The sequence below is a fragment of the Cervus elaphus genome, chromosome 1 (genome assembly GCF_910594005.1).
Source record: "Cervus elaphus chromosome 1, mCerEla1.1, whole genome shotgun sequence".
NCBI classification, from domain to species: domain Eukaryota; kingdom Metazoa; phylum Chordata; class Mammalia; order Artiodactyla; family Cervidae; genus Cervus; species Cervus elaphus.
In genome coordinates this window covers 53003750-53019623 of record NC_057815.1, presented here as the reverse complement: position 1 = coordinate 53019623, position 15874 = coordinate 53003750, and the positions used below count along the sequence as shown (strand labels likewise).

At 43.2% G+C, this 15874-nt stretch overlaps 1 protein-coding gene across 9 annotated transcripts in view; it reads left to right on the top strand.

The window, feature by feature from the left end:
- Positions 1 to 15874, top strand: part of TEAD1 (TEA domain transcription factor 1) — a 265732-nt gene that overhangs the window by 231688 nt on the left and 18170 nt on the right. For all 9 annotated transcript variants that reach the window (XM_043902789.1, XM_043902797.1, XM_043902807.1 and 6 more), the window contains one exon: positions 11684 to 11824. In XM_043902789.1, the coding sequence (XP_043758724.1) occupies positions 11684 to 11824 (141 nt within the window). The remainder of the gene's footprint in view (positions 1 to 11683; positions 11825 to 15874) is intronic.

Here is a 15874-nt window from a genome sequence, read left to right as displayed (position 1 = left end):
GCCGGAAGCCTGGGGGGAAGCAGATGCATGTGGTCCGCCCGCACCACCCGGCATTCACCCCATTCATGGAGGCACAGCTGACTTTACTTGGTAACCGTCCCCGGGAAAAGCCTGAGAAGAAAAGAATTGAAGTGGCACTATCGGGGTGTGTGTCTGCTTATTTCCAGGCCCAGTTTTCCAGGGAATGAGTTAATCAACTTATTAATCTGGTTATAGTCATAAACCCTTCAAGGATCTTAGGCGTTTGGACCTTGATAGACCCTTGACGATATGCAAAACTTCCTCTCCCTGTGAGGGTAGAGATTCAGGGTACACCTTACCCTCCCATCATTCGCATTCTAATTTACTGTCTACGTGACAAAAGCAAGAGAAGCTTGTTAAATTTTCCAAGCAGTTCCAAAGACTTTAGAAGGAAGAGTGAGATCTTCCCACAAACCCTGTGTCTTTCTCGACTTCTTATGTGCATGCACAAACATTGTACATACTCCACTTGTTTTTTACCAAAAAAAGGTGCTATGCTCCATGTGTTATTCAGAAGCTTCATTTTTTTCCCACTCAAAAAATATTTTGGACATGTCTCCTTACAGCAATGAAAATTTGAGCAAAGTCCCGATTTTTCTTATGCTCTTTAGTAAAGGTGAATTGTCGGAAGAGTTACCAGATTTAGCAAGTTAAAATACCAGCCACCCAGTTTGGTTTGAATTTCCGGTGAACAGTGTATACTTTTTCAGTGTCTGCCCCATGTCATCTTTGGGACATAGTGATATGTCCCTATCCCTATGAAAAAGTATGTGGTTTATCTAAACATCAGATTTAACTAGGCAGCCTATATTTTATTTGGCAGTTTTACACTTGTTAATCAGTTGATTGATTTGTTGTCATTGTTCTGTGTAAGACTTTTCATGCACAAGAACTCCAGACCAGAAAAAGGCCCTGTTTCCTGGTCTGGAGAGGGTGGTCTCTGGTCAGTGTTCGCACAGCTGGTGAATGTGCTGGGTGGAGGGCCAGCTCAGCTGGGCGCCCGGGACTCATTAACTGCCTCCACTGGAGACAACTGGCCTGGGCCACCGCTTTGTCCTAGGGGTTGAGACCTTGGCTCTTTCATCCCAGCTACTGTGTGAAGTCACCAGTGGCAGTTACCTGAAGATGTATGGGTGATATTAATTGAAAATTTTTTTTAATGAATGCCAGTATTTGTAGGAATTTGCAATGCAAACAGCCAGTCTTTCAGATGGTGCCTATTGTAATTAGAGCAAGCTTTTAAGATTCTTTGAAGTACTAAATGTTGATGAAATTCGAATAGGGGTGCCAATCTGCGCTATGAAGGGGCTCTTGGCAGTTGTCTTTTAAAATCGTCTATTCTGTAGATGTAAATACATGCCATAATCAGTGGGGAGTAACTTGGAGAGCAGGGGCTGAGTTTATGCCTATTGTTCTTATTTAAAACAGCTACAGCTTCTGTCCTGTGTCTGGCCGGGGCACCAGGCAAAATGAACACTCTCAAAGACGCCCTGCCCTTCGGGCAGCTTTCTCACTCTCCTCAAACTCAAGTCCAGTCTTGCTGGGGGGTTGTCCCTCGTTTATCCCAGCTTCCCGCACCCCAAGCTCCGAAGCCACTCGGGGTGGCTTCAGGGGTCGTGGCCAGGGAGCAGATGCTTACAAATGAGTCAGGCGAGAGGGTTGGGGAGCAGTCATCAACCTCAAGACCCCCTGCCCAGGCTGCTTCGGGAGTACTTCTCTGCCTGATGGCTCGTGGCGGAGGGCAGAGCGATTGTCCTTTGGCGCCTGGGGGAGCAGCTGCAAGGCCCGCGTGGTGCCCGGCGCGGCCGAGCCTCACCATGTGGCAGGCCTGGATGGACGCCCATGACAGGGCCCGGCTCCCAGCGCCTCCTGCCAAGGAGCCAGATGCTGCCATTGGAAAAAATTGCTTCACAATTTGAAATCTTGGTCCTTTGATCATTGCTCGAAGAGGATGAAGAGGAGAGGTTCAAAGTGGTGGTTTGAAAATGCCAGCGTCCCCTTGCATCCATCAGTGCCTATTATACTGTCTCTTGTCAGGGACAGTCCTCTTGATGTTTTCATTTTTTTGCAACCAAGTAATTCTGCCCAGCCCTTCCAGGCCCTCCCAGGGGGAAGGGAGAGACGGGTGGGAAGGGAGCCATCTGCGGCCTGCTCCTTTCCTGACCCACTACCCCAACCTGCGCCCCTGCCTTTGAGCTGATCTGTTTCCTCTTTTTTCCTGTAGGCCTTTTCTTTCAGAGGCTGGTGACAAAGGAGTTGTCCTCAGCCGAATGCTGCGCCCTTCCATTCTGCACTTGCAACCCTAACGCTCACTTCCTGTCCTTCAGGTACCTGAAACTAGCTTTCCAGGGGCCTGCGGTTTTGCTGAGTTGATCCCCTGGTCCAGCCCTCCCTGCTGTATGGATCCAGCACAACTGGGTTAGATCTCATTTTTCTCAGCCATGAAATGGGAAGAATCATTCTTTGAAGAATATTGCTTTTTTTTTTCCCCCAATTTCAAAAACATGAAACAGTGGAACACAGATGTGAACAAATGCGCTTGCTGAATGAGAGGTAATGGAGGAGAAACCAAGCCGCAGTCTTGTCTGATAACTTAACGTGTTTCAGCTGCAGAAGTAACAAGTGTGAGAGAGGATTATTTAGGGAAGGATTTGGGGAAATGTGATGTTTCACTTTTTCGTTTCCTTGCTGTCTAGTGCAGTCTGCTTTCTGTGGTTGGCATTGCTGTTTTCCAGGACCTGTCCACAAATAGATCCCCAAGTCTTTAATTCATTCCCCAGGTGTTTATTAATTATTGCCTTTTTTTTTTTTTTTTTTTGCTTCCAGACAGAATTTTATGACATCTCTAATCATATCTTTGTGGGAAAGATAGTAATTTTGTACCCGTTTAAGCAGTTATGCCTAAAACCTAAGGCTTGTTTTAAACTCACAAATCGGAAAAACTACTTATTTTTCTGTTTGAAAAAAGTCATTTCTGTGTTTGTGCTGCTCACTTGATAAGTGTGGATAGGGACTCAGACTGACTCTGGGAGGAAAGCTTTTACCTTGCTTGTTGATTATGAGCCACCGTCTACTTCGGGTCCCACTCGGGAGATCTGACTTGAGGCTCTGCTTCATCTCTGTGCTGGTCAGTGTTGAAGTCCATGGGTTGATAGGCGTGGCCATTTATTGGCATGTTTCAGCATACAGATGAGTCTAGTGTGCGTTCTCTCTTCTTATCACCATGGTGGCCTTTGGAAGCAAGTCTTCTCTGAGTTGAGAGATGAGAACAATGGGATGCAAAGGAATGATGCCCGCTGTCCATCAGGTGTCTGCAATAAGATGGGGACAGATGCAGAGTCAGAATTCTCAAGTCTCTGGACTAGGTGGAAGGGAGATCAGCATGGAGTTTACTAAAAATAAGCCTGGAACTTGGATCCTAGGAAGCTGATAGAAACTGAACAACTTTATGGGTGAGAAGTGGGTGTGGAAAGGTGAGATCAGGGGGGAAATAAAAGAGAATTGCCGGGTTGTCTTTCAGCACTGTTCTTAGGGCTGCGTGCTTCCGTAAAGCAGAGCTCTAGGTGGAAGCTACTGAGAAGCCAGTGGCAACTTAATGGGTATGGTAGGCAGTGGTGTGTCCAAGTTCTTCTCATGGGGCCAGGGCACGTATTCCAATACATGGAAAGTGAGGTAGGAGTTGCTAAGAGTAGGCAGGGAAGTATCTTGGGTTATGTGAGTGGGCCCAATGAAATCACAAGTTTCCGTAAGAGTAGCAGAGGGAGGCGAAAGACGAGGTCTAGAGAGCTAACAGCTGGCCATGTGGGGACTCAGCCTGGTGTTGCTGGCCTCTGAAATGGCAGGGAAGGGACTGAGAGACAGGACTGTGGAAACTGAAGGAGACAGAGACTCACCTCTCCCCAGAGTAGATCCACCAGAAAGGGACACAGCTCCAAAACCGTGATCTCAGCCGGGTGAGATACATATCGGATATCCCACCTACAGAAGTAGAGAATCATAAAGTGGTTTTGTTTTTAAGTCACTAAATTTGGGGTTGTTTGTTAAAGCAGCAATAGAAGAGTAATACAACTCTCTAACACTTAAATCTGCCCAGAACATGGTAAGTATTTTATTGACTAATGATTTTCCCATACCTGAAGGTATTTAGCCAGAAGACAGTGTAAGTCAAGATACTGCAGAAGGATTCCTGCATTGGGTGGTAGGAGAAAGAGCTGGACTCTGAACCCAATTCATATGGAGGGTTTTTGTTCTAGAGCAAAATGGGTGAAGATTCCTTAGAAGGGCCCATTTGCATGGACTTGCCCCCTCCAGCCACATTTGCAAGGTTTACTTTGTTTTTTTAGGAACATGGTCCATGACCAGTTATGCAGGAGGAAACTTCCCCGGCTACCCTTCTTATGACTGGACTGAAAATAATATCAACACAAGACAAATTAACAGGAAAAGAGAAATGAATTTTTAATTCATGGTGTTGAGGTTCACATAGAAACTGGACCTAAGAAGTGGCCAAAGCAGGCATCTGTCATACTTTTTAGATAAATGATAAACTTATGAGGAATTGACAGGACAAAGAAACATTGGTTTGGAGAAAATCTAAACAGAGTTTGGGCTTGGGGAAGTAAATTTTAAAAGTAACAAGATGTGTATACAGACTTCTCCACCCTAAATTATCCATCTCTGGTGGTAAGGGTCTTCTTCCAACTGCAGATGCAAGGAGGGCACCTTTCACTGAGAGACTTATTTCCTGCTTTTGGGGAGACAGAGGGGAGGGTCCAATGTCTCTGTTCATTGCTTGTTTCTTAAGTAACTTTAATCCAAAATAATCAAAATGCCACTGGGGCACATTTTTGGGACAGCCTGCCCTGTGCCCCAACAGCTGTCTCATCTCCTGAGGACAGGATATGGTTTGAATTTGGAATTTGTTGGGAAGGTAAGTTGGCTGGTTTTAGTTGTTTCTTGGACTTTTGTATTTATTTGCTTTTAGAAAATATCCTGATTTCAGATAAGAGCTGATTTGACAAAAATAGTTTGTATGGCTGGAAACGGCACTTTTTTTTTTTCCTCTCATTTTCTTGCCTTCAAAACTATGTGGAATAGGTTTGTCTTGAGTTTTCAGTTGAGAAAAAGGAGTGGAGAGGGGGATAATGAACTCAGCACGAATCCTAGACTCATTAGAGTTCACCTCCCCAGTTGTTGATTTAATGCTAGCATTCTTTCTTTGATATTACCTTTGCTCTGCGGGAGTTCAGTGACCACATTTCTTTCTGGGATAATTGTAATATTATCAGCTAACAGATAATTATCTTTCCCATCAATACCTCCTAGAAAATTCCCAAAGAACAGCTGTGATATGGTTGGGTGACTGTGTAATTATTTTCCATGTTCAAAAGTAATTGAGAAGCAGTGGTAATAACAGATTGCTTATTTACTGTTAGTTGAGAAGTCTTTTAAAATGCAACCTGTTAAATATATGCTAATAATTATAAAGTTTTCTCAAGCTGTTTTTTTAAAAAAACAAGATAATTCAAAAACCATCTGTTCCAAGGAGGAGGAGCTAAGATGGCGGAGGAGTAGGACGGGGATACCACTTTCTCCCCTACAAATTCATCGAAAGAACATTTGAACGCTGAGCAAACTGCACAAAACATCTCCTGATCGCTAGCAGAGGACATCAGGCGCCCAGAAAAACCATCTGTTCCTCTTACCTAAATGAAAGCTGAAAATGCACGTATATCTCATAACCAGCAATTCTGCTCCTAGGGACACCTAACAGGAGTGCATACATGTGTTCATGAAAAGCGTATCCCAAGTATTCAGAGTAGCGCTCTTCATAATAGGTTCAGTTTGAAAGCATTGTAAACATCCATCCGTAGAAGGGATAGATGGTGGTATTTTCCGTTTAGCAGAGTACTCTAGTGACAAAAAGGATGAACCGCACACCACAGCATAGATGACTGTCACCCTGCAATGCTGCACAAATGAAGCTAAGAGGAATCAACAGTATGCGACTCCATTCATGTAATACTCAAAAAACCAGACGAGACTAAAGGAACGTTACTCTTGTGACACGGGGGGTTTGAGGTACACTGGAAGGGAGCAGTGTTTGACGTTCACTGGAATGGAGGGTGGATGAGGGGATTTCCTTTCTATTTCCTTACCTGGGCGCTTGGTTACATGGGTGTGTTCACTTTATAAAAATTAATCAATCTGTAAACTTGTGATTTGTACACTTCTGAATGTATGTTCTACTCTAACTTCAAGTAAAAAAGTTAACCCTGACAACTTTAAAATCGTAGTTTGTTGAGATTGCTTCTGACGACAGAGTTTCATAATGTGAATTCTTGAATACTTTCATTTTTGATACTTTCATTATACCTTCAGGTCATCCATTCCCAGTTAAAACTAATTAAATTTGAGAATTCTAAGGTACAGTGGTGAACCAAAGGTGAGAGGGTGGGAATTATCTGCCCCAGATGTAGGCATTAAGGAGTTTCGTTGTAGAGAAGTTTATATGGCAGAACCATCTGAAAACAGCTGTTATTTTTATTATCACCCTCTGCCTATGGTTCTAAACAATGCTATCAATGAAGTGTTCCTAATAAAAAAGTTCTTTGTTAGCCTAAGTCTTAAACAATTGGTAAAATTAGTCTTGTTTTTATTTCATATATGTATATATACACACACACATAGATATATTTTTGCTTCAAACTAACACACTTATGTTGCTTATCCATTTTATTACTTATTCTTCAATAGCACATGTTATTAAAGACTCACTCTTATATTCATTTCTAGAGTAAGTTCTAAAAGTTTGGAATCTTTGGAGCTGCAGTCCACACAGCGCTGCTGCTTCCATGATTTGGAAATGAGCACAGTAATTATGAAGGCGAAAAAGTAGAACTAGAGTTACTTCAATTCCGTCATTCTTTGTTACCACAGAGTTTTTGTGTTTAAAGTTAAAAACAGTGAAACAGCGCTGATTATTACTAAAATAATTTTGATAATGTTGTTAAATGAAACACATCTTAAAAACAACCCACTCTTAGTTGTCAAATATGCTAGGTGTGTTGTGGCTACAGCACCAGCATTACTAAAGTGTGGGAACTTGTAGAGATGGAAACAAAAAAGCTGAAAATTTTCAGCAGTTTTGCTAATATCAATTTATGGCGAATGCCAGTCTAAGCTTGGGTAACATTTTGAAATTGTGTGTATGGTTGAATTATTTTGTGTGTGTATTTCTATGCTTGCTTTAGATTTTAAGAGTCCTAGTTTGTTTACATTGTAAATCTTTCACTTGTCGAAAGTAAAGCCCACTGCAGTATACCAAATGAAATAAGTCAGACAGAAAAAGATAAATACTGTATGATATCAATTATATGTGAAATCTAAAAAATAGAACAAACTAGTGAGTATAACAGAAAGGAAGCAAACTCATAGAACAAACTAGTGGTAACCAGTTGAGGGGAGGAGCAGTATAGAGGAAGAGGAATGGGAGGTACCCACTACTGGGTGTAAGTTAGGCGCAAGGAGGTACTGTCCAACACAGGGAATATAGCCAAGGTTTTGTAATACCTGTGAATGGAAAGTAACCCTTAGCAATTGTATAAAAAGATAATGCCACTGAAGTGAATAAAGTGAAAAATGGAACACTGAAAAAAAAAAAAAGAAAACAGTGTACGTAGGGAGTTGAGGTGCAATTCTTAAGAAACCTCCCTCCTGGTTAAATCACGGATGCAAGTTGAGGTTGATAGTTCCGTGTGCTCTCCTGTTGACTCCCTTGCCCATTGCTAATTTCCCCAGCTCCTTCCCACACTCCGCCCATTACACCACAAACACCAGACTGCTTTTGATTATTAATCAGTCCGTCACAACAACTTGATTACATCAAAATAATGAATTTAAATTGCAGTATTAGTTAACAGTGTATTTATGGTCAATTAATTCTCATTTTCAAAGCTGGGAATTTTTTAAATTGAAAACAAAAGTCAAAGTAGGGCTTCCCTGGTGACTCAGTGGTAAAGAATCTGCCTGCCAATGCAGGAGACATGGGTTTGATCCCTGGTCCGGGAAGACCCCACATGCTGGATAGCAGCTGAGCCTGTGTGCCACAACTATTGAGCCTGTGGTCTAGAGCTTGGGAGCCGCAACTTCTGAAGCCCAAGCACCCTAGAGCCTATGCTCTGAAACAAGAGAAGCCACCACAATGAGACGCCCACAAACTGCAATTAGTGAGTAGCCTCTGCTTGCCGAAACTAGAGAAAAGCCCATGCAGCAACAAAGACCCAGCACAGCCAAAAATAAGAAGTGGAAAAAAGATTAAATTAAAAAAAAGGCAAAATAATTTCTAATGTACCTTTCCTGCTCCGCCTGTGACTGCATGGTTGTTGGGAAGCATCCGAAATGTCCATCAATAGAGGATATGTTAAATTATGGTGCATCTGTATAATGGAGTAGTATGCAGCCACTGAAAGTGTGGCTGTTCAATTTCTCAAAGGGCTTTTTTTTTTTTTAAAAAACTGATACTCTATATCAGTGTATGTCTATGTGTGTGCTCACTCGTGCTTTGGGGCCCCAGGGACTGTATAGCCTGCCAGGCTCCTCTGTCCAGGGAATTTTCCAGGCAAGAATACTGGCCTGGGTTGCCATTTCCTATTTCAGGGGATCTTCCCAACCCAGGGATCAAACCCATGTCTCCTGTATTGCAGGTGGATTCTACCAAGGAAGCCCTATATCACTACTATACGAGTTCTAAAAAGTAGTTATTGATTGATTGATTTAAAGCCAGGCTTAGAAGAATGCTATGGTTTGTGCGGATAAGAGGGAATGTGTATGCTTAAATATGTAAATGCTAAATATCTCTAAGAGGATACTTGAAAAACTGGTAACACTCATCACCTAGGGAGAGTGGTAAGCACAGGGTAGAAATAAAATTTACCTCCTTTTTACAGTTTGATTTTTTTAAATTTACTTATCACATATATAGTTTTACCTTTGTTGTTGCTGTGTGTGCTTTTTTTTTTTCAAGCTAAAATTTGTTCGTATAAGCTACATCATAATAGTAAGAGCATCAGTCCCACAAAAAACATCACTGGTCATCCCACTGCCGCAAAGCACCTGAGCTGTTCCTCCGAGCTGTGTGTGTTCTCAGCTGATGGCAGGACCAGCTCGAAGTTCTCGAAGACTCGCTGTTGGTTCACGGCAGGTGACACCTGCCTGAGAAGGCTGGATGACAGCCTAGGGTCAGAGCGCCTGTGTGCCTGGGATATGCTGGGACCTTTCTCCCCTGAAGGCTGGAGCCCTGGTAGTCCCAGGGCTCTCTCCAGCTTTGAGAAGCTCAGATACAGTTCTCAGGATGAGACCTCTAGTTTCCCACTGGACTGCTGTTTCATTGAGCCAAACGCTCCATTTCTCACCTTTGCATGTGAGAAAAAGGCACACCTAGGCATTTTTAATTATTTGCACTTTATGCCCCATAAAATTTCAAAAAAAAAACAAAATGTGAGGGCACATAAATTTATGGATAACATAAAACTGGACAAGTATCAGTGCAAGTAAAAGCAGAGATCCAGTCACAGGAGTTGGACACTGGTTGTTAGTAGCTGTTAGAACTACCCAGGATAAGTTAATTACTATAGTAGAGCACTTAATGTAGCTTTGAATTTCTTGGCATGTAAGAAAAGGGAATATAAAGTGTATGGTCCTTTTTATTTGAAGCCAGAATATCCCAAGTTTTGCCTGAGGAAATGGACATTTTCCTGATACTCAATTTAAGAAGGAAGTTGAAATGCAGATCCTTATTAAAAATACATGTAGGATGACTCAGGTCTTTATGGTGGTTAGTGCCTATCAAGGTATTAACAATCAGTGAGTCGAAATGTGCTGGACCTCACGAGAGGTAGTCTCATTTTATGTCAGATTCACTGCTCTTTCTCTCTGCAGCCCAGGTGCTTCATTTGACCCTGCTTCCTGCTGCATCTCTGTGTTCACTCTCTTCTAGTGTCTCCAAGTTGTGATCAGGGGTGCCTTTCTGGGCTGCAGATCTGATCCTAAGCTCTCGCTGCCCCTGTCCTGTGTAAGACCCCAGCCCCCTCCCGCCCCTGCCTCTCCAGGCCCGCGCTATCCTTGCTGTCTGTGTTCTAGCCGTGTTTCTGGCCATTCGCCCTTGTGCACACTCTCTTATAGCATGCTCCGCCTGCCCAGGCCAGCTCTTCTCTCTTTGGATCTGAGCTGCATCATCATCTGAAGCTTCCCTGACCGCAAGGGCTCCCTCCCCACTCTTTATTCTCATGTCTCTGTGTCCATCCCAGGAGCGCTTATTTCTGTTGCAGTGTCCTCCCTCCTAAATTGTCAGCTTCATGACCGCAGGGACTGTCTTGCTCACTCGTTGATCCCCAGCTCCACACCCATGTCCAGAGTGCAGGAAAGGGTCAGTGGATGCTCGAGGGAAGGAGGCCTGCCCTCAGTGATGGAGCCGCTGCAGCAGCCTCCCAGCTTCCCTCTGCAGGGACTTTATACCACGCTGAGACACCTCTTCTTGAAGCACATCTCTCATCACCTCATTGCCTGGTGGTGACACTTTCAAGGGGTCCTCAGTTCCTACAGCATACAATTCACACCCCTCATTAAGCCCTCCCCGACCCAGGACCTTGCTGCATTTCCAAACTCCTTCCTCCCCATCTCCTTCATCCTTGCAATGTAGCTAAAATGAAGCACTCCAAGCTGCTCCATGCACAATACTCCCTCAGCCCTTCTCTGCCTGTTCAAATCTTAACCATCTGAAAGTAAATACCTTTAATTGAAAATAATGCTTCCATGGTCTGAACTCTGAGTGCCTTTGACATGGTAGTTACCTTCTGTTTAAATTAGAGCTATTTTCTGTACATTTCTCTCATGTTGGCTTGTAGTCTTGTATCTAGCATGAATCTCACATGGCAAATAGCCGTAAGAATATGTTAAATGAGTGGGGCCTTGTATTAACTATTTTGCATCTTTCTAAGTCAGTCTTTAATAGGAACCATTTCCCCTCTGGGTACATAATTAGTAATGAAGTTTCTGTTTTTACATATATAACAAATCACCAGTCAACTACAGATTCTCCTATTCTTTTAAATATATCTACAGATTAGTGAATATGAATCCAGTTCACATACTGCTTTCTGTACATATTTCAGAGACCTCATGGGTCTTTTATTACAAGGATATTTAGTATTCTATACTAAATGCAGGACTTCCCTGGTGGTCCAGTGGTTAGGAATCAACCTGCCAATGCAGGAGAAATGGTTCCTTCTTGGCCCATGAAGATTCCACATGCCACGGGGCGCCAAACAACAAGAGAAGTCACTGCAACGAAGACCCAGTGAAGACAAAAATGAACCAGTAAATAGATTAAATACTGAATGCAAGAAAGTAAAAATGAAATAGATACATGCAGCTTGTCAGTATTTCAAGGGAAGACTACCCAAGCTAGCATTCTCTTCAGAACACAGTCGAAGAGCCATAGCCCTTGTTTCTAGCTGAGCATGAACTCACCACCTCACTGAGCCATCCCAGCCCTCCACGGCCCTCCATCCAGCAAGGTGAAGTCTTCGCCTGATAGTTCCTGCTTGTTGCCTTGACTCCTGTGATAAGACAGTAACCCCCACCTCCATTTCATTTCCTACAGGCTGATTTAAACTGCAATATTCAAGACGATGCCGGGGCTTTTTACGGCGTAACCAGTCAGTATGAGAGTTCTGAAAATATGACAGTCACCTGTTCCACCAAAGTTTGCTCCTTTGGGAAGCAAGTAGTAGAAAAAGTAGAGGTAAGTTGGCCTCTGTACGCTGGAACCTTCATTCCGGGTGGCCTGTCGCCTTCCTTTAAATCTTAACTGGGGCAGAGAGGTTTTTTTTTTAAGTGTCTTCTTTTCCTCTGCCTTCTCCCACTCTCCACCCTCCATTACTTAAGAAGGCAAAATGATTTGAAAGCGACTGAAAGGAAGAAGGCCACCCTCCCTGGCCATCCAAAGTCAGCCCTGCTCTTGCCAATGGGTCAGTCCAATAGGAGGCCTTAAGGAGGGACGGGGGCTGAGTAAAATCTGTTAGAGATAGATCCTGCTACCCAGGAGATGGTGCCCCCCCACCCCCAAGTTCAAGTGCACTTCCAGGCCTCTTGATAATAACCAAGGTGGTTTTCAACTAATTGGCAGCTGCCTTCTAAAACCCAGGTGGCTTCCCTGGTGGCTCAGATGGTTAAGCGTTTGCCTGCAATGCAGGAGACGTGGATTCGATCCCTGGGTTGGGAACATCCCTTGGAGAAGGAAATGGCATCCCACTCCAGTACCCTTGCCTGGAAAATCCCCTGAGTGGAGGAGCCTGGTAGTCCATGGGGTCGCAAAGAGTCGGACACGACTGAGCCACTTCACATTCACTTCTAAATCCCTGCCACCTTGAGTTTGGTCTTTGCTTTTGCCATTTCCACTCCCTTCATAATTGTTTTAAATCTATTTCAGTATATACTGGGACCAAAAAACCTCTTTATGGCTTTTATAGTTAGCACTTCCCTTCCTTTCTAAACATGAGTGATCATTTTACTGGGGTGGGTTGCTGTTTGTGAATAATGTTTGCAGGTGATATTTCATTCAGAGTTGTGTTAACCAATGTCTTCTACCCACCACCCAATTCATCCATGCTCACAGTGGCTTTTATTCACAGGTGTCTAGGACTGCTCAGGTCCAGGAGCCCACCCTGACTTTTGTGCCACAGAAATAAATCCTTTCTCTCATGAGACATGAGAGAAAGGATGTATTGGGTGGAGAGAGGGAACAAGGAGATGTTTTTCAAGACTTTGGGCTGAACAGGAGGATTTGGGATGCTGCAGGCCCTCATAGCTTCCTGAGCACAGTATGGGCATCCTGAGAATGGGGTTATACTGGTAGTCATGTACAGATGTGAGAGTTGGACCATAAAGAAGGCTGAGCACCAAAGAATTGATGTTTTCAAACTATGTTGCTAGAAAAGACTCTTGAGAGTCCCTTAGATATCAAGGAGATCAAACCAGTCAATCCTAAAGGAAATCAACTCTGAATATTCATTGGAAGGACTGATGTTGAAGTGTAAGCTCCAGTACTTTGGCTACCTGATGCAAATGGCTGACTCATTGGAAAAGACCCTGATGCTGGGAAAGAATGAAGGCAAAAGAAGAAGAGGGCGACAGAGGATGAGATGGTTAGATAGCATCACGGACTCAATGGACATGAATCTGAGCAAACTCTGGGAGATAGTGAAGGACAGGGAAGCCTAGCTATGGGGTCACAAAGAGTTGGGCACGACGTAGGGACTGAACAAGAACCATGCTGGTAGAGGAAGATGAGAGTGAGTTGACTCGATGGTTGCCATGAGCCTAGGTGTTATGGGTGTTACTAAAAGAGTGGCAGAGGGGATCCAAGAAGACGTGTGGAATGGAACTTTGAAACTGACTGGATATTAAAGATCAAAGAGGAGGAAGAGTTGAAGATCCCCTGTTTTATGCTTAGAAGGACAGTGCAGTCTCCAGCAGAGATAAGTACATAAGATGTTCAACTGGAAATAGGGATGATTATAGATGCCAGACTAGGATTTTGGAGACAGGTAAAGACTGAAAATATCATTTGGGAATCCTAAGCATTAAAGATAATCAGAGCTATGGGAATGGAGAGCTAGTTGCAGAGAGGGAATAGAAAGAGCACAGAATAAAGAAGGAGCAGCAGCCAGCCTTGGGGTAAGTGGAAGGGAGATGCAGACAGAGAAACCGAGGAAAAAGATGGGAAGCTCCTCACCCTAAGGAGAGGGTAGGTGAGAAGGTGGCTGTGTAATGAGACGTGACTGAGAGACCTGGAGGTACATGACCTCTATCTCCCCCGAGAAGGAAGAAGCAATCCTATCGGTGGTTGGGAACACGGAAGGTTAGTGTTAGGCTTTGCTACCAAATGGCCAAGTTGTCAGGGCTTACCTGTAGCTGGTTGCCTTTAAATGATGAAGTTCCAGGAATTTTCATGGAGAAAGCATATGCTTGGGGGGCTGTTCCTGGAGTCTGTTCTTTTCCACCCTCTATTTATCTCTACATGTCCCAGTATTGTGTTGATTTGATTACAGTAGCTTCGTAGCATGTTCTGACAAAATGTTGTCCACTGGAGAAGGGAATGGCAAACAACTGCAGTATTCTTGCCTCGGGAATCCCATGAACAGTATGAAAAGGCAAAAAGATATGACACTGAAAGATGAGCCCCCCAGGTCAGTAAGTGTCCAGTATACTACTGGGGAAGAGCAGAGAAATAGTTTCAGAAAAAATGAAGAGGCTGGGCCAAAGTGGAAATGACGCTCAGTTGTGGATGTGTCTGGTGATGAAAGTAAAGTCAGATATTGTAAAGAACAATATTCCATATTGTTAGGTCCATTAAGAATGTTAGGTCCATGAAGCAAAGTAAATAGGATGTGGTTAAGCAGAAGATGGCAAGAGTGAACATCAACATTTTAGGAATCAGTGAACTAAAATGGATGGGAATGGGTGACTTTAATTTAGATGGTCATTATATCTACTACTGTGGGCAAGAATCCCTTAGAAGAAATGAAATAGCGCTCATAGTCAACAAGAGAGTCCAAAATGCAGTACTTAGGTGCATTCTCAAAAATGACAGAATGATCTTGGTTTGTTTCCAAGGCAGACCATTCAGCATCACAGTAATCCCAAATACTAATGCCAAAGAAGCTGAAGTTGACCAGTTCTATGAAGACCTACAAGACCTTCTAGAACTAACACCCAAAAAAGATGTCCTTTTGATAATAGGGGATTGGAATGCAAAAGCAGAAAGTCAAGAGATACCTAGAATAACAGGTAAATTGGGCCTTGGAATATAAAATGAAGCAGGGTAAAGGCTAATAGTGTATTGCCAAGAGAATGCACTGGTCACAGTAAACACCCTCTTCCAACAACACAAGAGATGACTCTACATGGGCATTACCAGATGGTGAATACCGCAAACAGATTGATTATATTCTTTGCAACTGAAGGTGGAAAAGCTCTGTACATTCAACAAAAACAAGACCTGGAGCTGACTGTGGCTCAGATCATTAGCTTCTTATTGCAAAATTCAGGCTTAAATTGAAAATAGGGGGAACCACTAGACCATTCAGGTATGACCTACATCAGAGCTCTTATGATTATACAATGTGACTAACAGATTCAAGGGATTAGATCTGGTAGACAGAGTGCCTGAAGAACTATGGAGGAAGGTTCATAACATTACAGAGGAAGAGATGACCAATACCATCCTCAAGAGAAAGAAGTGCAGGAAGGCAAAGTGGTTATCTAAGGAGGCCTTACAAATAGCTGAGAAAAGAAGAGATGCGAAAGTCAAAGGGGAAAGGGAAAGATATACTCAACTGAATGCAGAGTTCCAAAGTATTCTCTGGAGAGAGCAGAGAGAGATTAAGGAAGTCTTCTTAAGTGAACAGTGCAAAGAAATAGAGGAAAACAATATAATGGGAAAGACTAGGGATCTCCAAGAAAGCTGGAGATACCAATGGAACATTTCATGCAAAGATGGGCACAATAAAGGACAGGAATGGTATGGACCTAACAGAATTAGAAGAGATTAAGAAGGGGTGGTGAGAATACACAGAAGAACTATAAAAAAAAATCTTAATGTCCCGGACAACCATGATGGTGTGGTCACTCACCTAGAGCCAGACATCCTGTAATGTGAAGTCAAGTGGGCCTTAGGAAGCATTACTACAAACAAAACAGTGGAAGTGATGGCATTCCAGCTGAACTATTTCAAATCCTAAAAGATGCTGCTTTTAAATTGTTGCACTCAATATGCCAGCAAATTTGGACA